The following is a 26,070-nucleotide window of genomic DNA, read 5'->3' on the forward strand; positions in this document are numbered from 1 at the left end:
AAATGCACATTTCTGTAAATGAAGCATCAAATCATTGCACAAACCACCTTATTACCTAATTATTCGTTAACAGGGACTCATGAAGGACAACTAGTTCATATAACATGGCTCTACCACTCACAGAGGGACTGATATCAATATTATTTTTTTATTTCTTTATCTCTTGAGCGCAATAATGAAGAAAAAAACACTGTAACCTTTGTTTATTGCCTGTTTGTTCGTTAGTTTGTCTTTTATGAGTACGCTTAGCCGGAGTGGCCAAAAAGAAATTTCACCACGGTAACACGCAGTGACAATCTTTGCATCTTTATTATCGTTTTCCATAAATGCAAAGCACGATAAGACGCTAGGAACATGGCAAAATGAAAGCCAAAGCGCCACAGTGTGTCCCTTTTTTTTTTTTATTCTGTCCGTCAGCATGACGCGGACAAATCATGGGGCTGAGAGGAGAGTATAAAGGCAGCTGAATTCAGCTGCCACGGCAAACTCTGTTGAGTAGCCCAGTGACGTTAGATCAGTAATTCCACCTTTCCTCTGCGCAAAATCAAGCGCCAGAAGCGATGGAAGTGCAAAGCGTCTCCACTGGTGCGCCGAGCAGCTCCATCTCTGTCCCGCACCTGCAGCTCAAATGTTCTGGGGACGAAACTTACCTGCGGGGTAACGCTGACGGTCAGTGCTCTGCTCCCTCCAAAGTCTGGCTTGCTTACAAGCACGCATCGCAGCAACTGAATTCCTCCGGAATCAAAGCGGGCTTGGGCTTACTTAAAGTAGCCACGCTTCAGTGGAAACAAGAAAAGAAGACAGGCGGTGCCAAGAGCGACCATCCCTGTAAGAGATCCCCGCTGGATCAGCTGGCAGCTTTAGTTTTCCACGGTCCGACCCGCCGCAGTGGTCTGGAGCACCGGCCGGACCCGCTTTACCTCACCAAGCCGCAGAACTGTAAGCGCATCGTGGTTCTCGGTGCGCCACGGGTTGGTAAGACCTCCATCCTCAGAAGGTACCTCCGAGACGGCTTTGTGGAGGACTACAGTCCGACCTCAGAGGATTTCCTTCGGAAGTTGTTTTGCATCCGCGGGGAGACCTACCAAATAGACATCCTTGATGCGTCCAGGGAGAGGGATTTCCCAGCCAAGCGTCGACTCTCCATTCTCACTGGTACATGCTGTTTGAATACAGTGCTGCAAAACTAGTTTAACATTGTGGCGTGCTTAAAGATAAATCCCTGTAAATGTTATCACTGCATGCGCATGTAACGTGTTATTTGCATGATGCGTAAAAGCAATTTCATAGAAGTTTGAATTGTTTCGTTTGTTTTTACAGGAGACATTTTCCTGCTTGTCTTCAGCCTTGATGACAGGAGTTCTTTCGAGGAGGTGTGCTCCCTGCGAGAGGAGATTCTGGCCGCTAAATCCAAACTCACCAAGTCCTCGGCCCCGGCGCACGGCGCACAGCAGCGGGTCCCGCTTGTGGTCTGCGCCAACAAGGTGGACCTTGATTCTCAGAGAGGGGTTTCACACGCAGACGTGGTCAAGGCACTCGGGGGCGACTGCACCTATTTTGAAACGTCTGCAAAGGACAGCACCAATCTCGACAAAGTGTTCGAGACTCTGGCGAAACGAGGTGGCCTTCCGATGGAAACGGGCCCGTTTCAGCACCGCAAAGTGTCCCTCCGGTCATACCAGGCCCTGCGCACGGACCGTACCGCGTGGAGGGGAGGGAGGGTGGTGGGGCGAGATGACCCCTGCGGTACCCTGTACCCGCTGGCCCGTCGGCCGAGCTTCACCACTGATCTCCGACACATCATTGGACCACACAAGGGAACAAAAGCCGGCCAAGGACTGGAGAAGTGTCATATTCAGTGAAGGGATACGGACTGAGAGCCAGAAAAACAACGCATGTGCACTTTTATTCCAGAATATATATAATTACATGCTTTTAAGTTGATTTTTTTAAATAAATGTTTTACATAAAATAAACTGTGTCTTATTATGTTTTGAGAAATCAGTTTGTTATCATGCTTAGGCTATCTATCTATCTATCTATCTATCTATCTATCTATCTATCTATCTATCTATCTATCTATCTATCTATCTATCTATCTATCTATCTATCTATCTATCTATCTCTCTCTCTCTCTCTCTCTCTCTCTCTCTCTCTCTCTCTCTCTCTCTCTCTATCTATCTATCTATCTATCTATCTATCTATCTATCTATCTATCTATCTATCTATCTATCTATCTATCTATCTATCTATCTATCTATCTATCTAAAGGCCACCTTGAAGGCCACAGTGGGAGGATGTTGACTCAGGAACTCATACCTTGCTTATGTTCAGTATTACATAACCTGTATTCAGAAACTGGATTGGACTGCAACTCTGCATCCCTCCCACTTGTTTTTTCTCTTCCTGTGTGTGTGTGTGTTTGTTTGTTTTGATGTGTAATAACTGCATCGTGATAGCCAGAAATCCCACACTCCCTAAGCACCTTCTTTCATCATCACTTCTCCAGAAATGATTCTCAGATCTGACAGTCGGAGATGCCATGAGTATGTTTTATTTGCTTTCTTTCACTTAACCTTCTCATTGATTTTATCTAAGAAAAAAAGAAAGAAAAAAGAAGAAGATGTGTAGCACATACTGTTCAAAAGAGGAAAAGAAAAATGTAATAACCTTAGATCGACATACAACTACGAGTCTAAATAGCTTCATGCGTGAGATAGTGGATAAAAGTTCAACTTTGGTATTGTTGGATAGTCTGTGGATGTGTTTCCATGGGTACTGCTCTTGATTGCTCTTAGCAACAGATATTAAATCACCACAATGTTCAAGGGACTTCACACATTATCTCAAATATTGTCGACTCATTTTTTTTCCTGAATCATTGTTAGCCTTATCATCTGACAAAGAGTTGAAATAGTGCTAAAATAATCTAGTTTAATGATAATAATAAAAAAAAAAAGTATCACTGCCAGGGTGCCGTTTGGCTTCCACACATAGGAAAATTGGGCACTGTTGTAAAGATGTGTTGTGAGTCATCACTTCTGAAAGGCTCAGAGCAATGCAAGAAACAAGGTTAGAGAGACACTGAGAGATGATTGGGAGCGCACCAATAAAATGATTATTTGGCCAGAGAGGACAGCTAACAGAAGACGGTTATTATCAACGTGCAGAAATTGAACACATTTTGCAGAGGGCTTGGGCAGCGAATGCATCATCAGCAGCCACTCATTCTTAGTCTTCACACACAGCCCCATCTGACTCAAGCAAAGCGCAGCTCATAAAGCTGTGTGGTTTGCTGTTGTCCTTCCAATTACCGTATCAGGCTTGAACATGCTTATATTTAGTATATATACACAATGGAGCGTTACTGAGTGATTACTTTTTTTAAACTCTTTGAACTTTATTTCTCGAATAATACAGCATGAATATACAGCAGATGGTAATAATATAACAGAAAAAAGAAGAAAGCAAAGGGGTTCAATCGGTCAGTGTCTATTAGGAAAAGTGAATATTCAGCAGTACATATAAGTGATAATAATGATGAGGTGCTAGCTCCAGTCTCAGCAGGAATTACTTATCAAACCGGCACACATATTAAAATCTTTTTCATGAAGTATCTCTGAAGGTGTGATATGTTTCTTTAATAAATAAATTAGCAATGATACATGGCATGAAGAAGCAAACTCTCTGTGATCAAACGTGTTTGTTTTGAAAGTTAGATGTCACTTTTTTGTCTAAGACCTGTGGCAAATGTTTGCAAAGGAAAGTTTATCACTTTTATGACCAATTCGGATTCCTTGAGACCAATTCCTCACTCAGACGCTAAACCAAACATTTTATATTAGTCACCGGTTCATAAAAACATGAGCCGGTGATTTTTGTGAAAATGTAATGACTCAAAGTGAAAAGTTGATATAATAATAATAATAATAATAATAATAATAATAATAATAATAATAATAATAATAATAATAATAATAATAATCCATCCATCCATCCATCCATCCATCCATCCATCCATCCATCCATCCATCCATTTTCTGATCCGCTTTATCCCTCATGGGGTCGCGGGGTGCTGGTGCCTATAATAATAATAATAATATAATATAATAATAATAATAATAATAATAATAATAATAATAATAATAATAATATTTATTTAACCAGGTTTGTATCATTGAGATCAAAACATCTCTTTTTAGGAGAGAGACCTGGCCAGAGACTGGCAGCATACAGAGAGTCAATTACAACACATAGTCACAATAAACATAAACTTACAATAAAACATGTGCAAATGACTAAAGTAATGACTCAAGTAAAACAAACCAATAAAAATGTGTTTAATAGAGAAATATTATCTTATGGTGATACGCAATCATGGAGAAGATTGCTGACTTGACAGCTGTCCAGGAGATATCCACTGACATGCTCCACACAGAGAAGCAATTAACGGGTTGCAGGTTCGATCGCCCACTTTGACTGTCTCAGTTGTAGTGTCCTTGGGCAAGAGCCTTCTCCCGAATTACCTGCTGGCGATGGCGCCGATGTATGGCAGCCTCACCCAGGGCAGCTGTGTCTACAATGTAGCTCCCCACTGTCAGGGTGTGAATGTGTGTGTGAATGGGTGAATTACTGACTGTAGTGTAGAGCGCTTTGGGGTCGTCGGACTTGATAAAGCGCTACATAAGTAAAAGCCTTTCACCATTTTACCATCACAAAGAGGGCAAGTAGGAAAATGGCAATAAGAAAGAAGTTGGTCGTTCAGATTTCTGCATCCAAACATATTGATGGCGAGAGGGCAGGAGTCAGAGCTTCAAGAGCCACCACATGCAGACATTTCCAGGATATGAATACAACTGTTGAATAAATACAATATCTGTATTAAGATATTAGTCAGCGAGAGACAATGTCAGGACCTTCTCATCTGGGAAGGAGAAAAAGGAGGCCCAAAGTCTTCCCTTTAGAAGAAAGTAAGTGATGCATTTCATTTTTAAATAAAGGTCCTAGAGTCTTTAAGATGCTAATTTCATTTTCCAGCAGGACTTCACATCTGCTTACACTTTCAAATGTACTAATACATGATCTTACGACCGTGGTGTCACTGCTCCTGTTCAGGGAGCACCTGACCTAAACTCTGCAGAGAAATTATGGAGTATATTATCGTCAAAAGGAAGATGATCCCCTCCATGTCACTTTGCACTGAGCCAATAATTCCTGTAAAAGGACCCTCAACCCGAGTATAAAATGTATGCGAATAACAATAAATTTCTGTGTTAAAAATCCTATTCTGTTGTTTTATTCCAATCTTATTTAAAACTGAATTTTGAGTTTGCATTAACTGAGAGCAATAACTATTTAACTTAAGTGAACTATATGCTGGTAATTTACTGTATATCTCTGGGTGGGAAAGGAATCTGTATATGTATTTTACTTTGAATTATATCAGTGAAATAAATTAAATTTTTTGATACATTTCTAAGCCAAAACCCATAATTAGTTAGATATTGGGTTTTTTTCTGCCTCTGGAGCAAGTGAGGCTGAGGTATCCTCTCTAGTGCAAGGTGCCACGTGCTTAAAAGTTTAAATTACAGAAAACTGCAACCATTTTCATTTTACTGCAGCCCAACAGCCATACTGTGTGTTACGGAAGCGTATTGCTGTCACTTGACACGTGACTGCAATATGCTTCCTTAGGGTGTGCAGTGGGCTCCCTCTTTGTCAGAGCAATCACTGCTACACAGTTATAGAAAATTACTTAAACAGCTGCTCCAACCTCTGTTGCCACGTGAAGAGGATTCACCTGTTGTCCTTGCTTTGTCCCACACACACACACACACACACACACACACACACACACACACACACAAATAGATAAAACTAAGAAAAGTACACTTTTCTATGAATGAAAATTGCTTTTGCTTCATTTTTGAGACGCAATGCCCTGGGTAAACTGCCTCTAAGAAGCACCTGTGATCTGCAGTTTTGTCCTGTTTGAAGGCATTTCAACTCAACCTGACCTGAATCGAGGTCAGGTTATTTTACCATTTGTATTATTCCTTAATGCAAACTATTGCTGTATTTTTTGTATTTGCCACACAAAACCATCGCTAATAGCTGGGAAAGTGAAAAAAACAACACGGTCCTCTTAAGCAGGAGGGGAAAAAAACAACTACTGATGTTAATTTTTTCAATATCTAAATATGATGTTTTCATGTTCTAGGTTTGTAATTCCCCATTAATTTTCAGATTATTACCTAAAAGAATTGGAGAAGTCCACTCCTCTTCATTTTCCAAAGCCAGATAACACAATTCATGTAAGCAACAAAAGCTGCAGCTATAGTCAAAGTTGGCTGAAACTGAACCTTGAGGCGACACCATGTTTTCCAGCTGGTCCTGTTGTCATCAAGACTTTTCAATGGCTTCAATGACTGAATTCAGCCGTAAGGTGGAAACGTCAGCATGATGGTGCCTTATGTGTTTTAAGCTGCGTTTGTCAACAGAACAATCAGTCAGTTATTCAGAGGAGCTCAGCGACCGTGCAGCAGATATAAATCGGTGCTGCAATACTGTCACGCAACTACATCTGTGCTCATAAATTTACATACCCCGCCAGAATTTCTCTATGTTTTTATTTTTTTTATTGGTTTTGGGCCATTTTTTCGGACACTATGAGAAACCAAACTTTTCTTGAAATCTACTGGTTGGGTAAGGCTATTTCTTATTCACTTGTGTTTGCTCCAATCCATTATGACAACCCTTCATTCCTTTTGCATGTACTGAACAACCTGGACTTCCCTAACATGGTTCAGTGATTTTGAAGTCCTTCCCTTTTTCCTGCTGTAGCCTATGACATTGACTTGGCTTTGTGTTTTGGATCATTATCATGCTGGGATGCCAAAGAACATCCAGTGTAGAACCTCCTGACCAATGAGTGTAAATTTTCTGCTGTTTTTTTTTTATATCTTGCTGCATTCATCTTCCTGCCAGTTATGATCCAGGTTCCTGAACTTTTTTGGCCCAAAGTTCCCCAAAACATGAGCGACCCACCTCCGTGTTTCACAGCAGGAATGTTATGCTTTTCATGTTTGCCATCATTTGAGGTTTGCCTCTGTGCTGTATATATGTTTTTCCTGGGGCGACTCAACCATGCAATACAATTTTCTTCAAATATCTCCACATTGTGCATCCCAGAACAGTTATACTGTTTTCTTTCTGACAATCATGCATGTCATGGACACTATCACATTCTTATATCTGCACATTTACACATTTGCACATATGCCATCCGATTGTTGAACTGCTGAAGCCACAAATGGACTCTGTACCACATTTGTATATTGCACGGTTTTAATAACACTCACCTGTACACTGTGAATCGCACAGTGTCTATTTCCCCTGCATTGTTTACATTTCAATTGTTTACATAAATCACTGCTGCACCTTATCCTGAAATTTACTGTAATTTATTGTGATTTTTCAAGCTGTATGCAAACGAAATTTCGTTTTGTAAGTCTAAGTCAGCGGAAATTATTTGTGTTGTTGCGATGGTTTTGCAGGCAAAACCATCGCAATAATGAATACAGTATACAGTATAATGAATACAGTATAATGAATACAGTATACAGTATAATGAATACAGTCCTTCACCTTGCATATGTATAAAATATATCTTGTGTTTGTTTGCTAAATAAAATTGCAGTCTCAACATAAACCTCCAGCAAAATCAGAATCTTGTTGGATTTTAGAAAATAGAACATAATAGAACTGATCTAGTCTAGGGCTTCAACCTTGCTGAGGTCTAACCTCAAATGCACAAAGAAGTCTTAAAATTCCACAATGTTGGTTTTAATAAAGAGGTAGACAAAAGGAAAAAGCTGTGAATAAACGAGCCCTGAAAACTGGCGATACACCCTGAAGACCACTAGAGAGCATCCTGTGCACACAGAGCTTCATCCTGAAGCTGATGGAGAGGTTCTCTCACCCTACTAGAAGTCAAGAGTTTCAGATTTCCCTTTTATTGTATTTCTTACAAAAACTCACAATCTAACTTATATAACAGAAAAATAACAACCAACATGGTTACCAAAATCAAAGAAGCAAGTACTCTGCTGGTATAACCAGGGCGGATGATGCTGACACAGTCATCACAATCAAAGAGTTAGTGGTCTGAATTGAAAAACCCTAAATATTAAAAAAAAAAAAAAGGTTTAAAAGACCAGTCTCTGCACAAAGTGTGGAGCATAAAAAACAAAAACAAAACAAAGGAAGAGCCTGAGCAGAGGCTAACACAAAATACAATAGTTCACTGTATCATCATAAACACCTACAATAGTAGTTTGCAAGGTTTCGTGTCTTTCTGGGGTGAATAGATATGGCAGACATGTGCAGTGTTAGGTTTCAGTTTTGTTTTTGATTTAGCAAAGGAGCACAAGTCCAATATACCTTGCTTTCGAAATCCTAAATATTTAAAGTAGGTTTGAAGCATGAAGCATTAAAAAGAGGAAAGACCCTGGGCAGAGGCTAATGTAAAATACAGTAATTCTTTCACTGTATCATCATAAACACACACAAACAATAAATACATACAATTATTTTTTATCTTTTTGTAAGAATAAAACACTAACTAGTTTTGGAGCCTGTCCAAAAGACAATGACAATGCTTCCACTAGTTAGGGGCAATGGAGGCAAACCTTAAAGCGACAGGAGAATAGACTTTGAATCCATTTGGAGCTTTGTAAATCAGCAGTAACATTTAAAGCCAGTCTTATTGGAAGAGAGGACTAAACATGGAAAGAGAGTTTGCAAGGTTTCGTGTCTTTCTGGGGTGAATAGATATAGCAGACATGTGCAGTGTTGGGTTTCAGTTTTGCTTTTGTTTTAGCAAGAGCACATGCCCTATATAACAGGGTTTCACTTCTGGTTGCTTTATTCTGGGACTTTTCAGAGATCCGAAGCCACTGAAGCCTGCTTTGGTATGTTATCTGATCAGCTCAACTTTTGATTGATCTGTGCTAAAAAAAATTTGTTATGTGGGAGGGTTGAGCATACTTAAATGTTTTGTTTACATTGACTGGAGAATTATAATGAAATATTGTGAAAGTAAAGACACTTGGACTGGATAAGAGGAGACCTGAGAGTTGGAGAAAAACATTTTACTGTTGGTCTGAAACAGTGTCTCTATAGAAGAGGATTCTGCATTTTGTTTTTTGGTGGACTGCAAGTAAATGTAGGTAACTGTAGTGGACCTGAGCTTAATTATTTTTTTTTACTTTTTTGTTTTCCATTTTGATGCCTATTCAAGTTTTTAAGAAAAAGGTAAAATATTTCAACCTCTCATTGCATGCTATCCACATAGATGAAATTGATTTGCAAGGTTTTTCATGGTATCTTGAAGAAGATAAGTTGGTTTAGTTTTGTACAACCTCAGCAAGAGGACAAACATAGGACAGTTCCAGTTTCCCAGTCCCAGTCCATGATGCATGGCACGATTTTCACACAAGGTTTAAAGGTTTAGTGAAACATTGTGTGCACATTTTACAGTTTTATTTATCTGTGTTTTGACAGAAGCCGACAATATGTTGATGCTGGACGGGAACGTTTGGAAGCGAGGTCGGCTCCACCTAATGCTGGTGGCATTATGTGGTCTCATGGCTCACTGCCAATCTCAAAGCATAGGTATGAGACTAAAATACTTACACGTATGGAATAAAGGAGTGACAACTTCTCTTCGACTTCAAGAATTTATTAACAGAAATAAAAGTAACATCCAGAGAACATTAATATAGAATGCAGTTTATCTGAATTAACACTATATTTCAATCAACAAATCCTTTCTACTAGGCTAGTGAAACTTAACTAAAACTAAGAAGCAAAAATAAGATAAAAAAAAGGCTAAGGAATGATGTGAATCCTGGTTCACTGCAGATATAAATTAAAGAACCAAAGTTCATCTTAAAGACACTGGAATGAGGTTAAAATAGTTTAACTAATTTACAACAACATTTGGTATGTGTTTCAACCCATTCACAAAGAAAATCCTGAGTTAAACAAAACATTATTTGATAAAATAACATTTTAAAGAATGATTTGCTCAGTAAAATCCGCAACTTTAAGATGCTTGATTTCATTAATGCGATTATTCCTCTGAGAAGCTAGGGGTCGCTGAAGTGATTGGTCGCTAAATGGGTTAATCCTAAAGTTATACAAAACACCATTAAATCAACATTAATCTTCCATATTAATACGGTAATAACGCTCATAGCACTATTGAACGATGGCGGAGCGAAACGAAACAAACCTTATGTTTAAAATGAACCGTAGATACGCTGTATGTTATCCGGGAAGCTAATAGCATGCTAGCGGATATTCAGGGCTAATTTAAAAAAAAACAAAAAACTTAGTAAACACAAACATCATCATCCCATCAATGTTTAAAGCTCTTATGGCAATAAAGTTTGTAATAACCATAAAAACACACTTGAATTAAATCAGCATGGCATGGTTTCAAAGAAGCCAGCGGGAGCTATGCCTGTTTGCTCAGTCAAGCTTTAAAACCACATGAAAACACAATAAATAAACCATTCTAAATAAACTATTTAACTTTCCCTGTTCAACTCTGCCAAACTGTCTGTGCCTCCATGTCAGTTCAGTTCCCTTTGGGCATCCAGTTGGCAGTTAAAGCAGGGAGGGTGAAGGCTGACTGGTTGAAGCTATAGGCGGCTAGCCAAAACGTGGTGGTGAGGAAGCGGCTCTGGGGTCCTTCATGCGGGTCTCGGGCCTGTGAAGGGGATCGCTTCCCTGGCGTAGCTACTCTCGTGAGTCTTTGAGCCGGTTGCAGTGGGTTATTTCAGATCAGCTTTTCCTCTCAGCTTTGCCTGGCCGCAGGCGAGGAGACCGCTTTGCGCCGTCTTGAGTCAGCTTTCCTGCAACAGCTGAGAAAAATCACAAGGCTGGTTTCGGCATAGATGGATTCTTTACTCCGAACTTTTCGGAAGATTAGAGTGTTCTCACCTATGTTGCTCCAATGTAGCAGCGGGAAATGAGGGCGATTGTATTCGGGCACCAAGTCTTATACAGTGAGCCCCCCTGCTGTGAGAGGCAGTCCTTTGGTGCCTGTAAAAGTCTTAAATTTCTTTGCTTACAACTCAGTCTGATTTTTCCTCGTGGCTTGGTGGCACAACAGGGAAAAATAATCCGACCATACCTTTTAACAACCAGACTCACGTAAGTCATGTTTGATAGCTTTTTGTTCCTCATCAGTCCTGCACTTAGCTGTGACAGCCGGTTTGACAGCACAAACTGGAAAATAGATGTCAGTTAAGCCCTGCTCACTCTGATACAAATGCTTTTTAAAATTCTCCTCTATTTGCACCTTTTGTCAACACACAAACTGAATTTTTAGGAAGAAAAAAGGAGATCTTTTAAAAATGGTTTGCAAACTTGAGAGGCGCTGTTGAAGATTCTCAGTCATTCCGGGTCATGGTCATCCCAAAAAAAGTAAAAAAACAAAGCAACTGGACTTGTTTTTCAAAGTTTGAAGAGATTTCGCTTCCTCTCCAGGAAGCTTTCTCAATTCAAAAAGTCTGGCTTAATGTGGAGTATCATACAGCTATATTATCATATAATACAGCTATAGGATTAATTCTGGCCAATCACCGCCTCAATTTTCACCAAACGGGTGATCAAAACATTGTTCCTGTAAACCAGGCCAATAACGACCCTAACGACTCCCCGTTACAGAGGAGTGGCCCAGTTTCGGTCCAATCTGCTGGTTTAATGGCTTTAACGACTGCCCATTACTAAGGGGGTGGACTTGTTTCTGTTTAATTTGCATGTTATCTAAGCCAGTACAAGGCCTTTGTTGGGCAGTAGTATAAAGCTTGATACTCCACGTTACTCCAGACTTTTTGAATTGAGAAAGCTTCCTGGATAGGAAGCGAAACTACGGAAAACTTGAGAGGTCGACTTCCCACATGCTCACTTTGGCTTTTTGAGCTATAAAGCACATCAGTGGAGAAATATCTAAAAGTATTACCAATGTTTGTCTGTATTTTTCATAATTTACTTTAAGCTGAACTGGAATATTGAGTCAGTGCATTTTTTGCAGATTTTTTGTTTTAGTTGGCTGTCAGCAAACAGGCATGGAAGGAGCAATTACCGACTCCATCCTTCAACAGCTGATACGGCCCTGACCATCCTTTAGCCCGCTGAGTCAGGGGTACTGTGTTCAATATCCTCTCCTGTAGTGAAACGTTGGTTCTACATGCCCACTAACATTCCCTCAGTATAAATGAGAGAAATGGAGCCTATAGTAAATGATTATAATTCAATATTTGTACGTGTGTGTTTAATTGTAATCCCAAAGAGGAAAAAGACATCAGCGTAAAAACTGTTTAGAGTTGTTTAGCTCTGAGGCCTCAGGCTCTGTTCCCACTGACAAAGACATTTCTCAAAATAGAGATTTCTTTTCACACTTAGCTTTCACATGTTTATGAGATCTTTGGTGCAAAAAAATACTTGAAAAAGAAAATAAACTTCAAGATAGAGTTTTATTTGCATGTTTTTAACTGGTTAATATTGTCATGATTTTTCTTGGATGAACACAGAAATACGGCACACACACGGACCTAAAACTGAGAGTTTATTGAAAGGAAGATGAGTAGTGACAGATGAAACCAGAGAGGCAGGACTGGACTGGAACAGGGGTGCAGGAGCTGACGGCCCAGTGAGAGAGTCCTGGATGGCAGGATTGCTGGAGCACAGAGGAGGCAGGAAACCCAGCGGCTAGCAGCACAGATGAGGCAGGTAATTCCAACAGTTAGCAGAGGCTTGACACTGAGAGGAGGCAGATAAAGTCCAGGAGGTGAAGCACAGATGTGGCAGGTAATTCCAACAGACGGCAGAGGTTTGAGACAAAGAGGTGGCAGATAGTCTAGTAACAGGCAGAGACTTAACTTGAGACTCAGAGGTGGCAGGATTCCAACAGCAGGCAGGAACAAACCAGGTAGACAGGCAAGGAGAGAGTGGAGTCTGATGACGGACCGGCAAGGAAGTGAACAATGAGGGAGGCTAAAGTAGGGAGGCAGGCAGGTGGAGTGAGTCTGACTAATTAATGTCCAACAAGTGTGACTGATTGCAAAGGCAGTGAAAGGTAAGCTGAGTAAGAAGAGGAGGAGGAACTGAAAACTAACAAAAAAGGCCAGACTAAAACTAAACCCTGACAAATATAAGATCACAAGAAACCATTACATAGAACCAAGTTAGCGGAGCTGTTTTTCTCCCTCATTTCTCATTCGTCTTTTATCTGACTCTGTATCCACTAAACTTTAATGTGAGACTAAAAAGTTAACAATGTTGCCACCACTTTAACCATACTGTATCTCTTGATACAATTTATTTAATGTCAAGCTTCTCTGCCCTGCTGGGGTGGCACAGGAGTTAGTGTTTTTGATTGGAATTTCAGAGATTATAGGCTTATTTTTTACCAAAGTGTCACTGTAGTGTAGATTGAAATATTAAATACAGCAAAGACACAAGACCTTATCCTTCACTGGAATCACTTTATTGGTGCAAAAGTGTGAGTGTTAAACTGAATTACTTAGAAAAACAAAACGTCATAGCTCTCAAACACAGTAACTAAAGAGTCAATTAATTTTAGTTATTTGCTCTGGTACCTTTAGACCCAACATGGGTTGGCCATTTGAGGTCTGCTGGAACAATTTAAATGGTCAGAGGTGACTGACAACAGGAAAAAAAAAATTGATCTTTAAGAAAACCAACAGTCAGATACTGGACATATATAACTGAATAAGCATCCAAAGTCTGAAAGAAGCTTGAAAGAGCCTTAAAATACCTGAAGAAATAGAAAAGAAAAACAGTGGAAAAAAATTACATTGGAAGAATAGACTTGCTCCTTGAAAATAAAATAAGAAACAAGATAATGTTGGGCACCTTTATGCCCTACCTTCCGCAAATTAAAAACAACTTATGTAATGATTAATGCAGGTGAACCTGATATTCAGCCGGGCACAGAGTTACGATTAAAAGGTTTATTAAGAACGTTGAGTAGTGGCGGTTGAGGCAGACAAGTAGAGACTTGGCAGATGAATCTTGGCAGCAGGTGTAGGTAGGCAAGTTTGAGCAGGAGACCAGAGGATACAGACAGGAAGAGACCAGACTGAGCGATGTGGGTCGGGCTAAACCCGAATAGGCTGAGCAAACGGCTGGGACTCACAAGAAAGCAGGCAGAACTGCAGCATGCAGACACAGGCGACTTAACTGAGGAGTCCAGCAGGTTGATAAGAAGTGTCCAGTAGTGAAGGACACATCGCACTGGGTGGACCACGAGGATGAGAGAAGTGAGACGTTCTGACAGGGAGGAGTTGGCAGAGGCGGTTATAAGTAAGCAGGTTAACAGGTGACCAGAGTGAGAACTAATTAGTGGCAACAGGTGGAGATGATCTAGAACAGGGTGGTGGCTGGAGGCAGACTGAGTAGATTGAATAGTGTTGAAAGGTGACAAGCTGGCAGGAAAATTCTAGAAAAGTCCAAAGTAAAGCAAACAAAAACCTAAAGCATGACACTGATGATAGACCCAAAACTATTAAAACGGTTTTGTTTTTGGATTTGTTTGGCTGCAGCCATTTGCCACCTGTTCTATGAGGAGCTGATCATTTTGCACATTTAGAGTTTTGATCCTTTTGAATTTGACATTTACGGATATACGAAAATATTTTTTTCTGCCACGCAGTGTCTCATACCCACTTTGATAAACTATGATTCAAAGTAATCTTGAATAATCTGTTGATGGTCTACAGTAAAAAAAAAAAAGGTTTTCTTACTGATGTAACCTAGTAGGTTGTTTTAAGTTATTTTAGTTAGATCAGGAAACATATTCTGTTATAGTTCTATTTGAGACAAATATGAACTGAACAAACAATGGGGTAAAATTGACCTGGAGTCACATTTGTTATGGAAGGTTTGCCAGGAAAAGAAAATCGTGACTAAACAAAAGCATCAGTTTCTCATAATCCTTGGAAACATTTGCTAAAACTTTGCCACTATGGATTTATTTCTGGATGAAGTTATCCTCAAATGCAAAGTTTCATGTTTTTGCATATGTAGGCTTGACATTGCAATATCACATTTATTTAAAATATTAACATTACGAATATTAATTTCTACATGAACTTTATTTTCTGTTGTATGTTCACTGGCGTGATGATTAACAGTTTGCAGAAAATGCACACAGATACTGTTTACACTTTTTGTTCAAAAGTATCGTATGACTTTGACAACTGGGGAATTTTCTGAACTCTTTGACAGGCTATTCAAAGCAGCGGACCCTCTTTTTGGTTGGCAAGACCGGCTCCGGAAAGAGTTCATCGGGAAACACCATCTTGGGGAACTCGTTATTTAGAGAAGACGCCTCAGCTGAGTCGGTGACGAAAAGTTGTGAGAGACGACAGCTGCTGATTGGAGACAGGAAAATCGTGGTGATCGACTCCCCTGGAGTATTTGATACGGTTAAAACACAGAGTGAACTCAAAGAAAACATTGAGCAGTGTGTCAGACGGTCCGTTCCTGGACCCCACGCTTTTCTGTTAGTGATCAACTTAAAGTCAAGATTCACTGCAGAGGAACAGGACACGGTGAAGTGGATCCAGGATAACTTTGGCTCTGCTGCTGCTGATTACACCATGGTCCTGTTCACTCATGCCGATTTGCTGAGAGGTAAATCTGTTGAGGACTATGTGGCAGAAAGCAAACCGCTACAAAGTCTGATACACCAGTGTGGAGGAAGGTACCACTCGTTCATCAATGGCCAGAATTCAAACAGAAAACAGGTCACAGAACTTCTAGATAAAATAGATCAAATGGTTAAATTAAATGGCGAACGTCATTACACCAATGATATGTACTCTAACGCCCAGAGGGAACTTGAGGAAAGAGATAAGAATGAGAAAGGAAACAAAATATCTTTTTGTAAAATTTTTAAATTTGTTTTCACAGCAGGGATTATGACTCAGTATTACTACGTTGCAGGAGCAGGACTTGCACTTGGTTTATTTGCTGATGACTGTGATCCCCTAAACTTTATTTAAAGGAATAGCAAAATGAACCAACACGTCCAACCAATGAGAGGACTAACAATGAATGAGCTGTTCAGTCAGGAAGCTGCTAGAAGCTGTCTAATGTACATAACTTAAACCTTGGGCATATATTGTCAATCTCTCCTCACAATTTCAGATCAGTGTTTTGGTTTTCTCATTATTCATTGTTTTTTTACTATTATCCCGACACAGCTCATGCACATTTATGTTTCTTTCTGGTGACTTATTTACCTCAAATTAAAACAAGTTTACCAGCAGCCTTAACAAGTTTGGCACATCTCTGACACAAGTATTGAACAGCTTTTTACACTTTTAGACACATTTCTTTATTTGTTAATTATCTAGTTGTAATCTTTTGCCACTACCCCTGTGAGTAAGGGCTAAAGATGTAACACGGCTTGTGTGAAATTAAAAATGATATTCAAATAGAAGGGTTTAAATCTGAACAAGAACTAATTGACATAAAGTGAGGAGAGTTTCGGTTTAGTTAAGATTCCCAAATCTCAAAAATCAAAACACAAAGTGTAACCTAGAAACAATGGCAACTACTCCATATAACTTCGGTTCAGCATTTAAAGTTCATTTGAATGAGTGGAAACAAACATGTGTTTGGGTTAATAAAGTGGATTTATTTTTAACTTTCTGTCCAAAAAGATTTACTATCATAACATGACCTAAACATGTGTCAGGAAAATTGGCTATTGGTCTGAAATGTTTCTATTTTTGATTTATTTTATTTTTTACTTTTTTTTATTTGAAGCTTTGTTTCTCTTTGGTTTATACGGTTGTTCTGAAAGTGGATTATGAGGATGGCTGCTTTGTTTTAAAGATTTGTAATGATTTGCTTATTCTTGCTGTATTTTGATTCATTCAAATCCTTCTTACTTTAATAAATGCATTTTTGAATTTGCTTCTCGTTTAGTTTATTATGCAGTTACATGTTTTTTATTTGGTTTGATTTATTTAGTGATATTTATCAATCTATTTTTCTGGTTTTATTTGACTACTAAACATTAAGCCGGTACACTACCAGTCAAAAGTTTGGACTCTCATTCAATTGTTAGTCTTTATTTTTATTACCATCTCTGTGAACTCATTAAAGCTGGTTGGAAACCATTTCAGGTTCTGAATACTTTTGAGTCACAGTTTTGATGTCTTCACTATGTATCTGCAATGTAAAAAGTGACAAAAATAAGGAAAAGCCATTGAATGATGAAGTATATCAGGAATGGTGACATAGGAGCGCTGTAACACATTTGCTTTCAATTTTATGAAATTGCTTTGAGCTGGTGTAAGATTTCCCTATTTCCCTAAACTTTGCTTCTTGTGAACATAACTGAGCTGTATTATTCTAGTAGACCAATACCATGAAGTAACTTATCTTTGGAAAATACAAGTATTTTAGAAATAATTACATTAAGGCCCAATTTGCATATGCCCATTCATTTATTTTTATATACCATACAATAAAATGGTTTTGTACCGACCAGACACCAAATCAAATGGGCCACGAGGGGGTTCCATAAGTTGGAATGGAGATTTAAAATAATTTTCTATCAATAGTTGACTGTAAGGAGGTATGTTATGACACCAGTAAATAACCCCTACCATTGAGGGGTCAAAGGGAGTTGTTTTAGTTTAATCAGGGTGATAATTTGTAAGTTTCCTTGGAGTCAGAGGACCTAAATGTGGGTTTAGAACCAAAAATAAATGGATATGGCATACTAAATATTTCCTAGATGAACTCCTAAAGTCAATTTGAAGAGACAAATTAACCTAAAATATTAAACTGTGGGAGGAAGCCAGAGTACCCGGAGATAACCCATTTGGACCATTTTTTTTTTTTAGACACTAAGAGAAACCAAACTTTTCCTGATCTCTACTGGTTGGGTAAGACTATTTCTTATTCACTTGTGTTTGCTTCAATTTCCCCAAATTATCGATTATATTAAAGAAAGAGGTAGACATAAGGAAAAAACAAATGTGAATAAAGCCTGAAGATTGACGATGCATCCTGAAGACCACTAGAGGGCATCATGTGCACAGCTCTGAAACTGATGGAGGGTTTCTTTCACCCTCCTGGAAGTCAGCGTTTCAGATTTCCCTTTTATCGTATCTCTTATTAAAACTGACAATCTAACTTATATAGTAGAAAATAACAACCAACACGTTTACAAAAAATAAAGACGCAAATACTATGCTCGTATAACCAAGGTGGATGATGCTCACACAGTTATTAAATAGTTAGTGGTCCGAATCGAAAAATACTAAATATTTACAGTAAGTTTAAAGCATGACGTATTACAAAAAAAAAAAAAAAGAAAAACCCTGAGCAGAGGCTAGCACAAAATATAGTAATGTTTTCACTGTATCACACACACACACACACACACACACACACACACACACACACACACACACACACACACACACACACACACACACACACACACACACTAATACAACAACTACTACTAATAATAATAATATAATACTATTTTTTATCTTTATTTTTTGTTATAATATTAAAACACTAACTAGTTTTGGTGCTTTTCCAAAAGACAGTGACAATGTTTCCACTAGTTAGGGGCAATGGAGGCAAACCTTAAAACGACAGGACAACGGATTTTGAATCCATTTGGAGCTTTGTAAATCAGCAGTAACATTTTAAAGTCCATCTTGTTGGAAGAGAGGAGTAAACATGGAGAGATAGTTTGCAAGGTTTTGTGTCTTTCTGGGATGAATAGATATAGCAGACGTGTGCAGTGTTGGGTTTCAGTTTTGTTTTTGATTTAGCAAAGAAGCACAAACCCTACATAACTGGGATTCACTTCTGGTTGCTTTAGTCTGGGACTTTTCAGAAATCCGAAGCCACTGAAGCCTGTTTTGGTATGTTTTCTGATCTATTCTACTTTTGATTGATCTGTGCTAAACAAATTGATTTATGTGGCAGGGTTGAGCATACTTAAATTTTTTGTTTACATTGACTGGAGACTAATAATGAAATATTGTGAAAGTAAAGACACTTGGACTGGATAAGAGGAGACCGTAGAGTTGGAGAAAACAAAGATTTTACTGATTGTCTGAAACAGTGTCTCTAGAACAGGATTCTGTATTTTCTTTTTTGATGGACTGCAAGTAAATGTAGGTAACTGTAGTGGATGTGAGCTGTCCTAAAGGTAAACTGAACATTTGCCAACCTGGAAGCTTTTTTGTGTGTGTATTTGACAAAGCTTGTTTTCCATTTTTTGTAACTATTCAAGTTTTTAAGTTAAAGGCAAAAATTGCAACCTCTCACTGCATGTTATCTACACAGATGAAGTTGAGTTGCAAGGTTTGTTATGGTATCTTGCTAATTATATTTTTTATTTAGTTTTATACAACCTCAGCGAGAACATAAGCATAGGTGATAGGCAGGTTCCCAGTCATGCGCATAACCCTTGATGTGGAAAAACACAAGTGTTTCTTTGCAGGCAGAGCAAGCTTTTCAAACAAGGTTCAAACTTTTTATTGAACTTTTTGTGTGCAATTTACAGGTTTATTTATCTGTGTTTTGACAGAAGCCGACAATATGGTGATGCTGGACGGTAACGCTTGGAAGCGAGGGCGGCTCCTCCTCATGCTGGTGGCATTATGTGGACTCATGCCTCACTGCCAATCTCAAAGCAAAGGTATGAGACTAAAATACCCTAGCACATCAGGTTTAACCTGAACAGAATGACTTTGAGTTAAATCACATGGTAGGGGAGAAACAATACAACCACACCTTATAACAACTACAGCCACGCACGTCTTTTCTGACAGCTTTTTTGTTCGTCATCAGTCCTTCACTTAGCTGTGACAGCCTGTTTGACAGCACAAACTGGAAAATAGAGGACTATTCATGCCTGTACGGCCCAGCTAACTGTGACACGTTTTAAAAAATTTTATTTGCACCTCTTGTCAACACACAAACTGAATTTTTAGGAAGAAAATAGGAGATCTTTAAAAATGGTTTGCAAACTTTAGAGGCTGACTTCACACATGCTCACTCTGGCTTTTTGAGCTGCAAATAACATCAGTGGAGCAATTTCTAAAAGATTGTTCCATAGTTTGTCTGCATTTTCCATAACTTTGTTTAAATTTAAGCTGCACTGGAATATTGAATCAGTGCATTTTTGTGTGCTTGACTCCATCCTTCAACAGCCAATACAGCCCTGACCATCCCTTAGCCCACTGAGTCAGGGGTACTGTGTTCAATATCCTCTCCTGTAGTGAGAGGATGTAATATCCTCTCCTGTAATGAACGTTGCCACTCCCACTAACATTCCCTCAGTCTAAATGAGAGAAACGGAGCCTTTAGTAAACAAATATAAGTTAATATTTTACCCGTACGTGTAGTGTGTTTGATTGTAATCCCAAGGAGGAAAAATACATCAAAGTAAAACATGATTGGAGTTGCATAGATGAGGCCTCAGGTCCTGTTCGCTCATTTCTCAAAATTGAGATTTTCTGTTGTTTAAATCTTGCTTTTTCATGAGATTACTAGAAACAATGACAGAACGAGAACAGCTAAGCAGTGTTTCTTCTCTCTCTTCTCCTCACATCCATCTTTTATCTGACTCTCTATCCACTACACTTCTGTGCGAGATAAAAAGTAAAAAAACAATGTCCCTACTTTTGCCATGCTGAGAGTCTTCTTCTTTAGATTTGGTGTCTTTTTATCTTTTATCTTTTTTTTTCTTTTGCTTTCTAGTCCAATGTAAATTTGCTTTGCAGGGTGGGCATTATAAGCTTTTTGCTTCTACCAATATACCCTTTTTCAGACTGTTTTAATTTATGTTATATGGATATATACTGTCTTTATTATATACTTGTGTGTCTGAAATAAATAAATAATAATAATAATAATAATGTCAAGCTTCTCCGCCCTACTGGGTTAGCTTAGGAGTTTGTGTTTTTGATTGGAAGATTGTTCCATTTTAAAACATGTTTTAATATTTAAAACACACTACACAATAGATCCTATTGAAATGGGTTCTTTGTTAAGTCGTGTGGTACATTTAGACACAAGGTTGCACTCCAAACCTTGAAGGTTGATCCTTCAAGGTTTGGAGTGCAACATGCCAGAACGATTTAATGGTCAGAGCTGACTGGCATAAAAACAACAACAACGGTAGGATACTGGACAGAAATAAGTGAATAAGCAGCCAACGTCTGAAAGAAGCTTTAAAAAAATCCCAGAAAACCTGAAGAATTAAAAATGAAGAAAACAGAGGAAAAAGAATAAATAAACAAGGAGATAATATTAGCATAATATTAGCATAACACAAAGTGTCTCTTCTGCCCACTTTGATGATATATGGATTAAAGTAATCTTGATTAATCTGCTCATAGTCTTCTGTAAAAAATATGTTTTTCTGACAATTAACTGAATTATTAACCAAACAAAAACCTCCCATGTTGATAATCCTTGAATTAATTTGCTGACAGTTTGCCACTGTGTTACCCTAGTGTTGACCAAAAGCCAAAGAGATGCTCTTGAGAGCAGATTTAAATATGTCTACTGAAGATGGATCATTCGCACCTCCAGCAACAACTAGTCAGCCGACCTAAGCGACTGAGAAGAGGAGTGTAGGTCCCGTAGCTAAGGGAGTGGCAAGACCATTTAAAAACTTACGTTTTTAAATCAACTATGCATATGTAGGCTTGGCTTTACAATACATGTGTATCATTTCAAATTCCAACTTCATTTTCATTTCTAAATTAACTTTATTTCATGTTGTGTGTTCCCTTGCATAATGATTAGCAGGTTGCAGAAAATGTAAGCAGATAATGTTCACACTCTGTTCCAAAGTATCGTATGACTTTGACAACTGGAGAATTTTCTGAACTCTTTCACAGGCTTTTCAAAGCAGCGGACCCTCTTTTTGGTTGGCAAAACTGGCTCCGGAAAGAGTGCGTCGGGAAACACCATCTTGGGGAACTCGTTATTTAGAGAAGACGCCTCAGCTGAGTCGGTGACGAAAAGTTGTGAGAGACGAGAGCTGCTGAATGGAGACAGGAACCTTGTGGTGATCGACTCCCCTGGAGTATTTGATACAGATAAAACACAGAGTGAACTCAAAGAAAACATTGAGCAGTGTGTCAGACTGTCCGTTCCTGGACCCCACGCTTTTCTGTTAGTGATCAACTTAAAGTCAAGATTCACTGCAGAGGAACAGGACACAGTGAAGTGGATCCAGGATAACTTTGGCTCTGCTGCTGCTGATTACACCATAGTCCTGTTCACTCATGCCGATTTGCTGAGAGGTAAATCTGTTGAGGATTATGTGGCAGAAAGCAAACTGCTACAAAGGCTGATACACCAGTGTGGAGGAAGGTACCACTCGTTCATCAATGGCCAGAATTCAAACAGAAAACAGGTCACAGAACTTTTAGATAAAATAGATCAAATGGTTAAATTAAATGGCGAACGTCATTACACCAATAGCATGTATTATAAAGCCCAGAGGGAACTTGAGGAGAAAGAGGAAAGAGCTTGGTGGGAGTATTATGAGAAAAGAAGAAAGGCAGAGAAGATGAAATGTGAATCTGAGTGTAAACGAGATAGACAAAAGGAAAAACATAAGAAGAAGAAAGAGACAGATCTGTATTTTTGGTGTAAATTATTAAAATTAGCTTCCAAAGGATTGGCTTTAACTAAGTATGCCTACCTTGTTGTAGCAGGAGAGGTGCTTGGTTTTTTTGTTGAAGACTGTGAACTCCTAAACCTTTTTGCTTAAAGGAATAGCAAAATGAACCAACACATCCAACCAATGAGAGGACTAACACAATGAACGAGCTGTTCAGTCAGGAAGCTGGTAGAAGTTGTCTAATCTACTGAAAATAAACAACCTTGGACATATATTGTCAATCCCTCTATGTATATAAGACAGGCTTTGTTTTTTGGTTTACTCCTTAATTTTTTTAATTCTTATTATTTTGGGCATATGAATTCTGTTTTCATCCATGTAACACAGCACTGCTCTTATTTATCCTGACAGAACTCATGCAAAATGTATGTTTCTCGGAGGATACTTTTTTTTTTTTTTACCTCACAGCAAAACATGTTTATTGTCACATCTCTGATACAAATTTGGAACAGTCATTTTACAGTTCCTGACAAAATCAGGGAGTGTTTTGGTTTAGTGACAGTTTTCAAATCCCACATACTGTAACTGCGTGTCCTCCAAAAAAGGAACTAAAAGTAAGTAACATTTTCTTAAAATAAGTATTTGTCCTTGATTTGAGCAGGCTAGTTTAAATGATCTGCCAATGGAATGAGATTTTTGCACATAAAATAAGAACAACTCATTTCCATCATCTTATCAAGTGCACCATATCTAATTATCTAATTTTAGGGGTCAAAATACTCATTCCATTTGCAGGTAATCTTACTCACTTGCTCAGATCAAGGACAAATACACTAATTACAAGAAGATTTAACTTATTTTTAGCTCCCTTTTTGCAGTGTGGACATTGGAATGGAAAAATGTTGCTTTGTTGGATTGCAATTAAATGCAAATAGAAAAAGTAATGCTGTTTCAATGCTATAAACAACTGTGTAACTATTCTCTAACTGTGGGGGAGCCAGGGAATTCATCCTATGACTGGTGAGTTGCAAGTTCAAAACCCTGATCTATCCACTGCAGTTGTTGTGTCCTTGGGCAAGACACTTAACCTGCTTTGGCAGCTGGTGGAGGTCAGATGACTCAATGCCGCCGATTGTAAGGCACCCTCACTTCTGTCAATCTGCCCAGAGCAGCTGTGGCTACCAACATAGCTCACCACCATCAATGTGTGAATTGATGGTGAATGTAGTGTAAAGCACTTTTGGGTACTCCGGACTTGATAAACTGCTACAAAGGTACAGCCCATTTACCATAACTGCTTCAGTTCAACATTTAAAGCTCATCTGACTGAAGAAGAAAAAAAACATGCATTTGGGGTAATTAAGTGGATTTATTTGAACAAATTTTTGTTCTGTTGAACAAAAATGGTCTCAATTGTTCCTGTATTTTTTAACTTTTTGTTTTAATGCTTTGTTTCTTTCATTTTATAGATCTGAAAGTGGATTAAGAGGACGGGTGTAATGTGTTAAAAATTTGAATTGATTTTTCTGTATTTTAATTTAAACCCTTCTAATTTTATTAAATGCATATTTGAATTTGCTTCTCTTTAAGTTTATTACACAGTTAAATATTTTTCTTTGTTTGGATTTATTTAGCAGTATTTACATATCTAATTAGTTATTTTTATTTGAGAGAGCATAGCGTAAATTCCAGGATTTGTGAAGAAGTCTGCCCCCTCTGGCAAAAAGTTAAAATGACATCAGTGTTGTGCACGCACATGAGAGACGAGGAAAAGCATCTGCCGCTGCGACTGCACCAGTCTTTTGTTTAGAGTAGTAATGAGATAAGAAAACTATAAATATTGAAGTTAGCCCATGTTCTCTCGCTAATGCAACAAGTTCTGCAGAGATTCAACAAACTACCAGGGGGTATTAGAGCGAGCAGCGCGTTACACCCAGAGGATTCAGCACAAACCACTCTCTCATGAACTGACTCATCCAGCCTACAGAGGTAACTGCAGTAAATAGAGGATAACTTATTTTACAATTGGGGGAATTATAAGGGCATGTATTGGAAAGAAAATGATATCTAACTTCAAAACTTGCACTTTCCACCTTTAACTACGAAATATTAAACATCTATATCAGAAATTATGATTCAGGAGCAGTGTAACATATTTGCTTTTAATTTATGAAATTGGTTTGAGCTGGTGTGAGATTGTTCTATTCAGACAATTTTAAGTACAAATACCACTTTTATGTAATGATATTAAGGACTCTTCAGCCAAAGTGGAAGTGCGTCAGCAGTCGCCATGTAAAGTGCTGTCAGAATAGTGCAGTCAGTAAGGAAGGAGGTAGGAAAAGGAGCCTGTTTGCTTCCTCTCGTGGCTAGTTTACCTTAATAACGTCACAATGTCCCTTACCGGCGCTAATGAGCTCAAAGGTATCCCACAATCTTTTGTGACATGACGTATCAGCACAGCCCACCTCACAGAAATCAACAAAATGTCCGAAGAGAAGAGAGCACGCACTTTGTATTTCATTTTCGGAAAGGCTGTAGACACGGATTTGACTCGCATCATCCATGTGCATTTCCGTTACATGATGACATCGGAATTAAAGGCTGTCTGAAATCGTCACCAAAGGCCGAGCCTCTTTACTCCCCATTATGGAGTTTTTACTGTTGACCCCATGAAAGGTCAAGGAACAGGAGCTAGGAGCAGGAGCTAGAATGAAAGGGCAAATTGACCTGGAGTGGAGCACATCTGTACTTCTTTGTCCTGAACCACACGCAGTCATCTGCATTGTATCGTTGACTTTGCAGCAATCTTCATGCCTGACCATGTGGGACAGAAACAGAGAAGAAACGTCCAGCAGAACCAGACCAACTGGCACGACTAATTGGAGGTGTGAGAAGACAAAGCACTGATCCAGGAATACTTTCTATGTTAAAGAGTGTAATGGCAGACTAGCTCCATAGAAGGTTGTGTCTAGGAAAGAAACACGGTTAAGCAGATAAACTCTAAGTCAGTTTTTTGGTCGAGAGAATGAAACAGAGCACATACAGTTAGTTGCAGTAAAAGCTCAGCCAATAGTTATGTTTAGGAGAGAAACATGGGTAGACTCTGAGAGACAGGGCCAGCTGGATAATTTATAACAATGAAGTAGCTGACAGCAGTAGGTTGACTGATCTGCCCCCCAGGATGTTGTCACAGCTAAAAGAACAGCAGGCCAGATGTGGCTACTGTGAAGAGAAAAAAAACAGATAACAAAAAGTTAAAGTAGTGCAACTTGAACCTCAACAAAGAAAACAACATTAATAATGTAAATGTGCCTAAAGCTTACAAAATTTCCTGTTTCAGCCCA

General features: G+C 38.7%; 3 protein-coding genes across 3 annotated transcripts; all 3 read left to right on the plus strand.

Moving 5' to 3' along the window:
• Window positions 1-499: 499 nt before the first annotated feature.
• Window positions 500-2,019, plus strand: si:dkey-27j5.5 (dexamethasone-induced Ras-related protein 1). The gene is made up of 2 exons (XM_012858879.3): window positions 500-1,155; window positions 1,321-2,019. Exons 1-2 carry the CDS (start codon window positions 561-563, stop codon window positions 1,860-1,862), a joined length of 1,137 nt encoding a protein of 378 aa, XP_012714333.2. The 5' UTR covers window positions 500-560; the 3' UTR covers window positions 1,863-2,019.
• Window positions 2,020-8,947: 6,928 nt separating this feature from the next.
• Window positions 8,948-17,066, plus strand: LOC105922952 (GTPase IMAP family member 7). Its single transcript, XM_012858877.3, has 3 exons — window positions 8,948-8,972; window positions 9,565-9,675; window positions 15,325-17,066. The coding sequence occupies exons 2-3, from the start codon at window positions 9,576-9,578 to the stop codon at window positions 16,101-16,103; spliced, it is 879 nt and encodes a 292-aa protein (XP_012714331.2). The 5' UTR covers window positions 8,948-8,972; window positions 9,565-9,575; the 3' UTR covers window positions 16,104-17,066.
• A 913-nt stretch (window positions 17,067-17,979) lies between these two features.
• On the plus strand, window positions 17,980-23,369 carry LOC118563181 (GTPase IMAP family member 7-like). Its single transcript, XM_036137286.1, has 3 exons — window positions 17,980-18,002; window positions 19,673-19,783; window positions 21,996-23,369. Exons 2-3 carry the CDS (start codon window positions 19,684-19,686, stop codon window positions 22,874-22,876), a joined length of 981 nt encoding a protein of 326 aa, XP_035993179.1. The 5' UTR covers window positions 17,980-18,002; window positions 19,673-19,683; the 3' UTR covers window positions 22,877-23,369.
• Window positions 23,370-26,070: the final 2,701 nt, after the last annotated feature.

Source organism: Fundulus heteroclitus, chromosome 5 (genome assembly GCF_011125445.2).
Source record: "Fundulus heteroclitus isolate FHET01 chromosome 5, MU-UCD_Fhet_4.1, whole genome shotgun sequence".
In the NCBI taxonomy this organism is placed as follows: Eukaryota; Metazoa; Chordata; class Actinopteri; order Cyprinodontiformes; family Fundulidae; genus Fundulus; species Fundulus heteroclitus.

What these genes read in the sequence shown, in the direction of transcription:
- LOC105922952 (XM_012858877.3), top strand. Translation starts at nt 9,576, where the DNA reads ATGTTGATGCTGGACGGGAACGTTTGGAAGCGAGGTCGGCTCCACCTA. An exon ending in CTGCCAATCTCAAAGCATAG is followed by an intron (nt 9,676 to 15,324) that starts GTATGAGACTAA and finishes ACTCTTTGACAG; the next exon opens with GCTATTCAAAGCAGCGGACC.
- LOC118563181 (XM_036137286.1), top strand. Translation starts at nt 19,684, where the DNA reads ATGGTGATGCTGGACGGTAACGCTTGGAAGCGAGGGCGGCTCCTCCTC. An exon ending in CTGCCAATCTCAAAGCAAAG is followed by an intron (nt 19,784 to 21,995) that starts GTATGAGACTAA and finishes ACTCTTTCACAG; the next exon opens with GCTTTTCAAAGCAGCGGACC.
- si:dkey-27j5.5 (XM_012858879.3), top strand. Translation starts at nt 561, where the DNA reads ATGGAAGTGCAAAGCGTCTCCACTGGTGCGCCGAGCAGCTCCATCTCT. An exon ending in TCGACTCTCCATTCTCACTG is followed by an intron (nt 1,156 to 1,320) that starts GTACATGCTGTT and finishes TTGTTTTTACAG; the next exon opens with GAGACATTTTCCTGCTTGTC.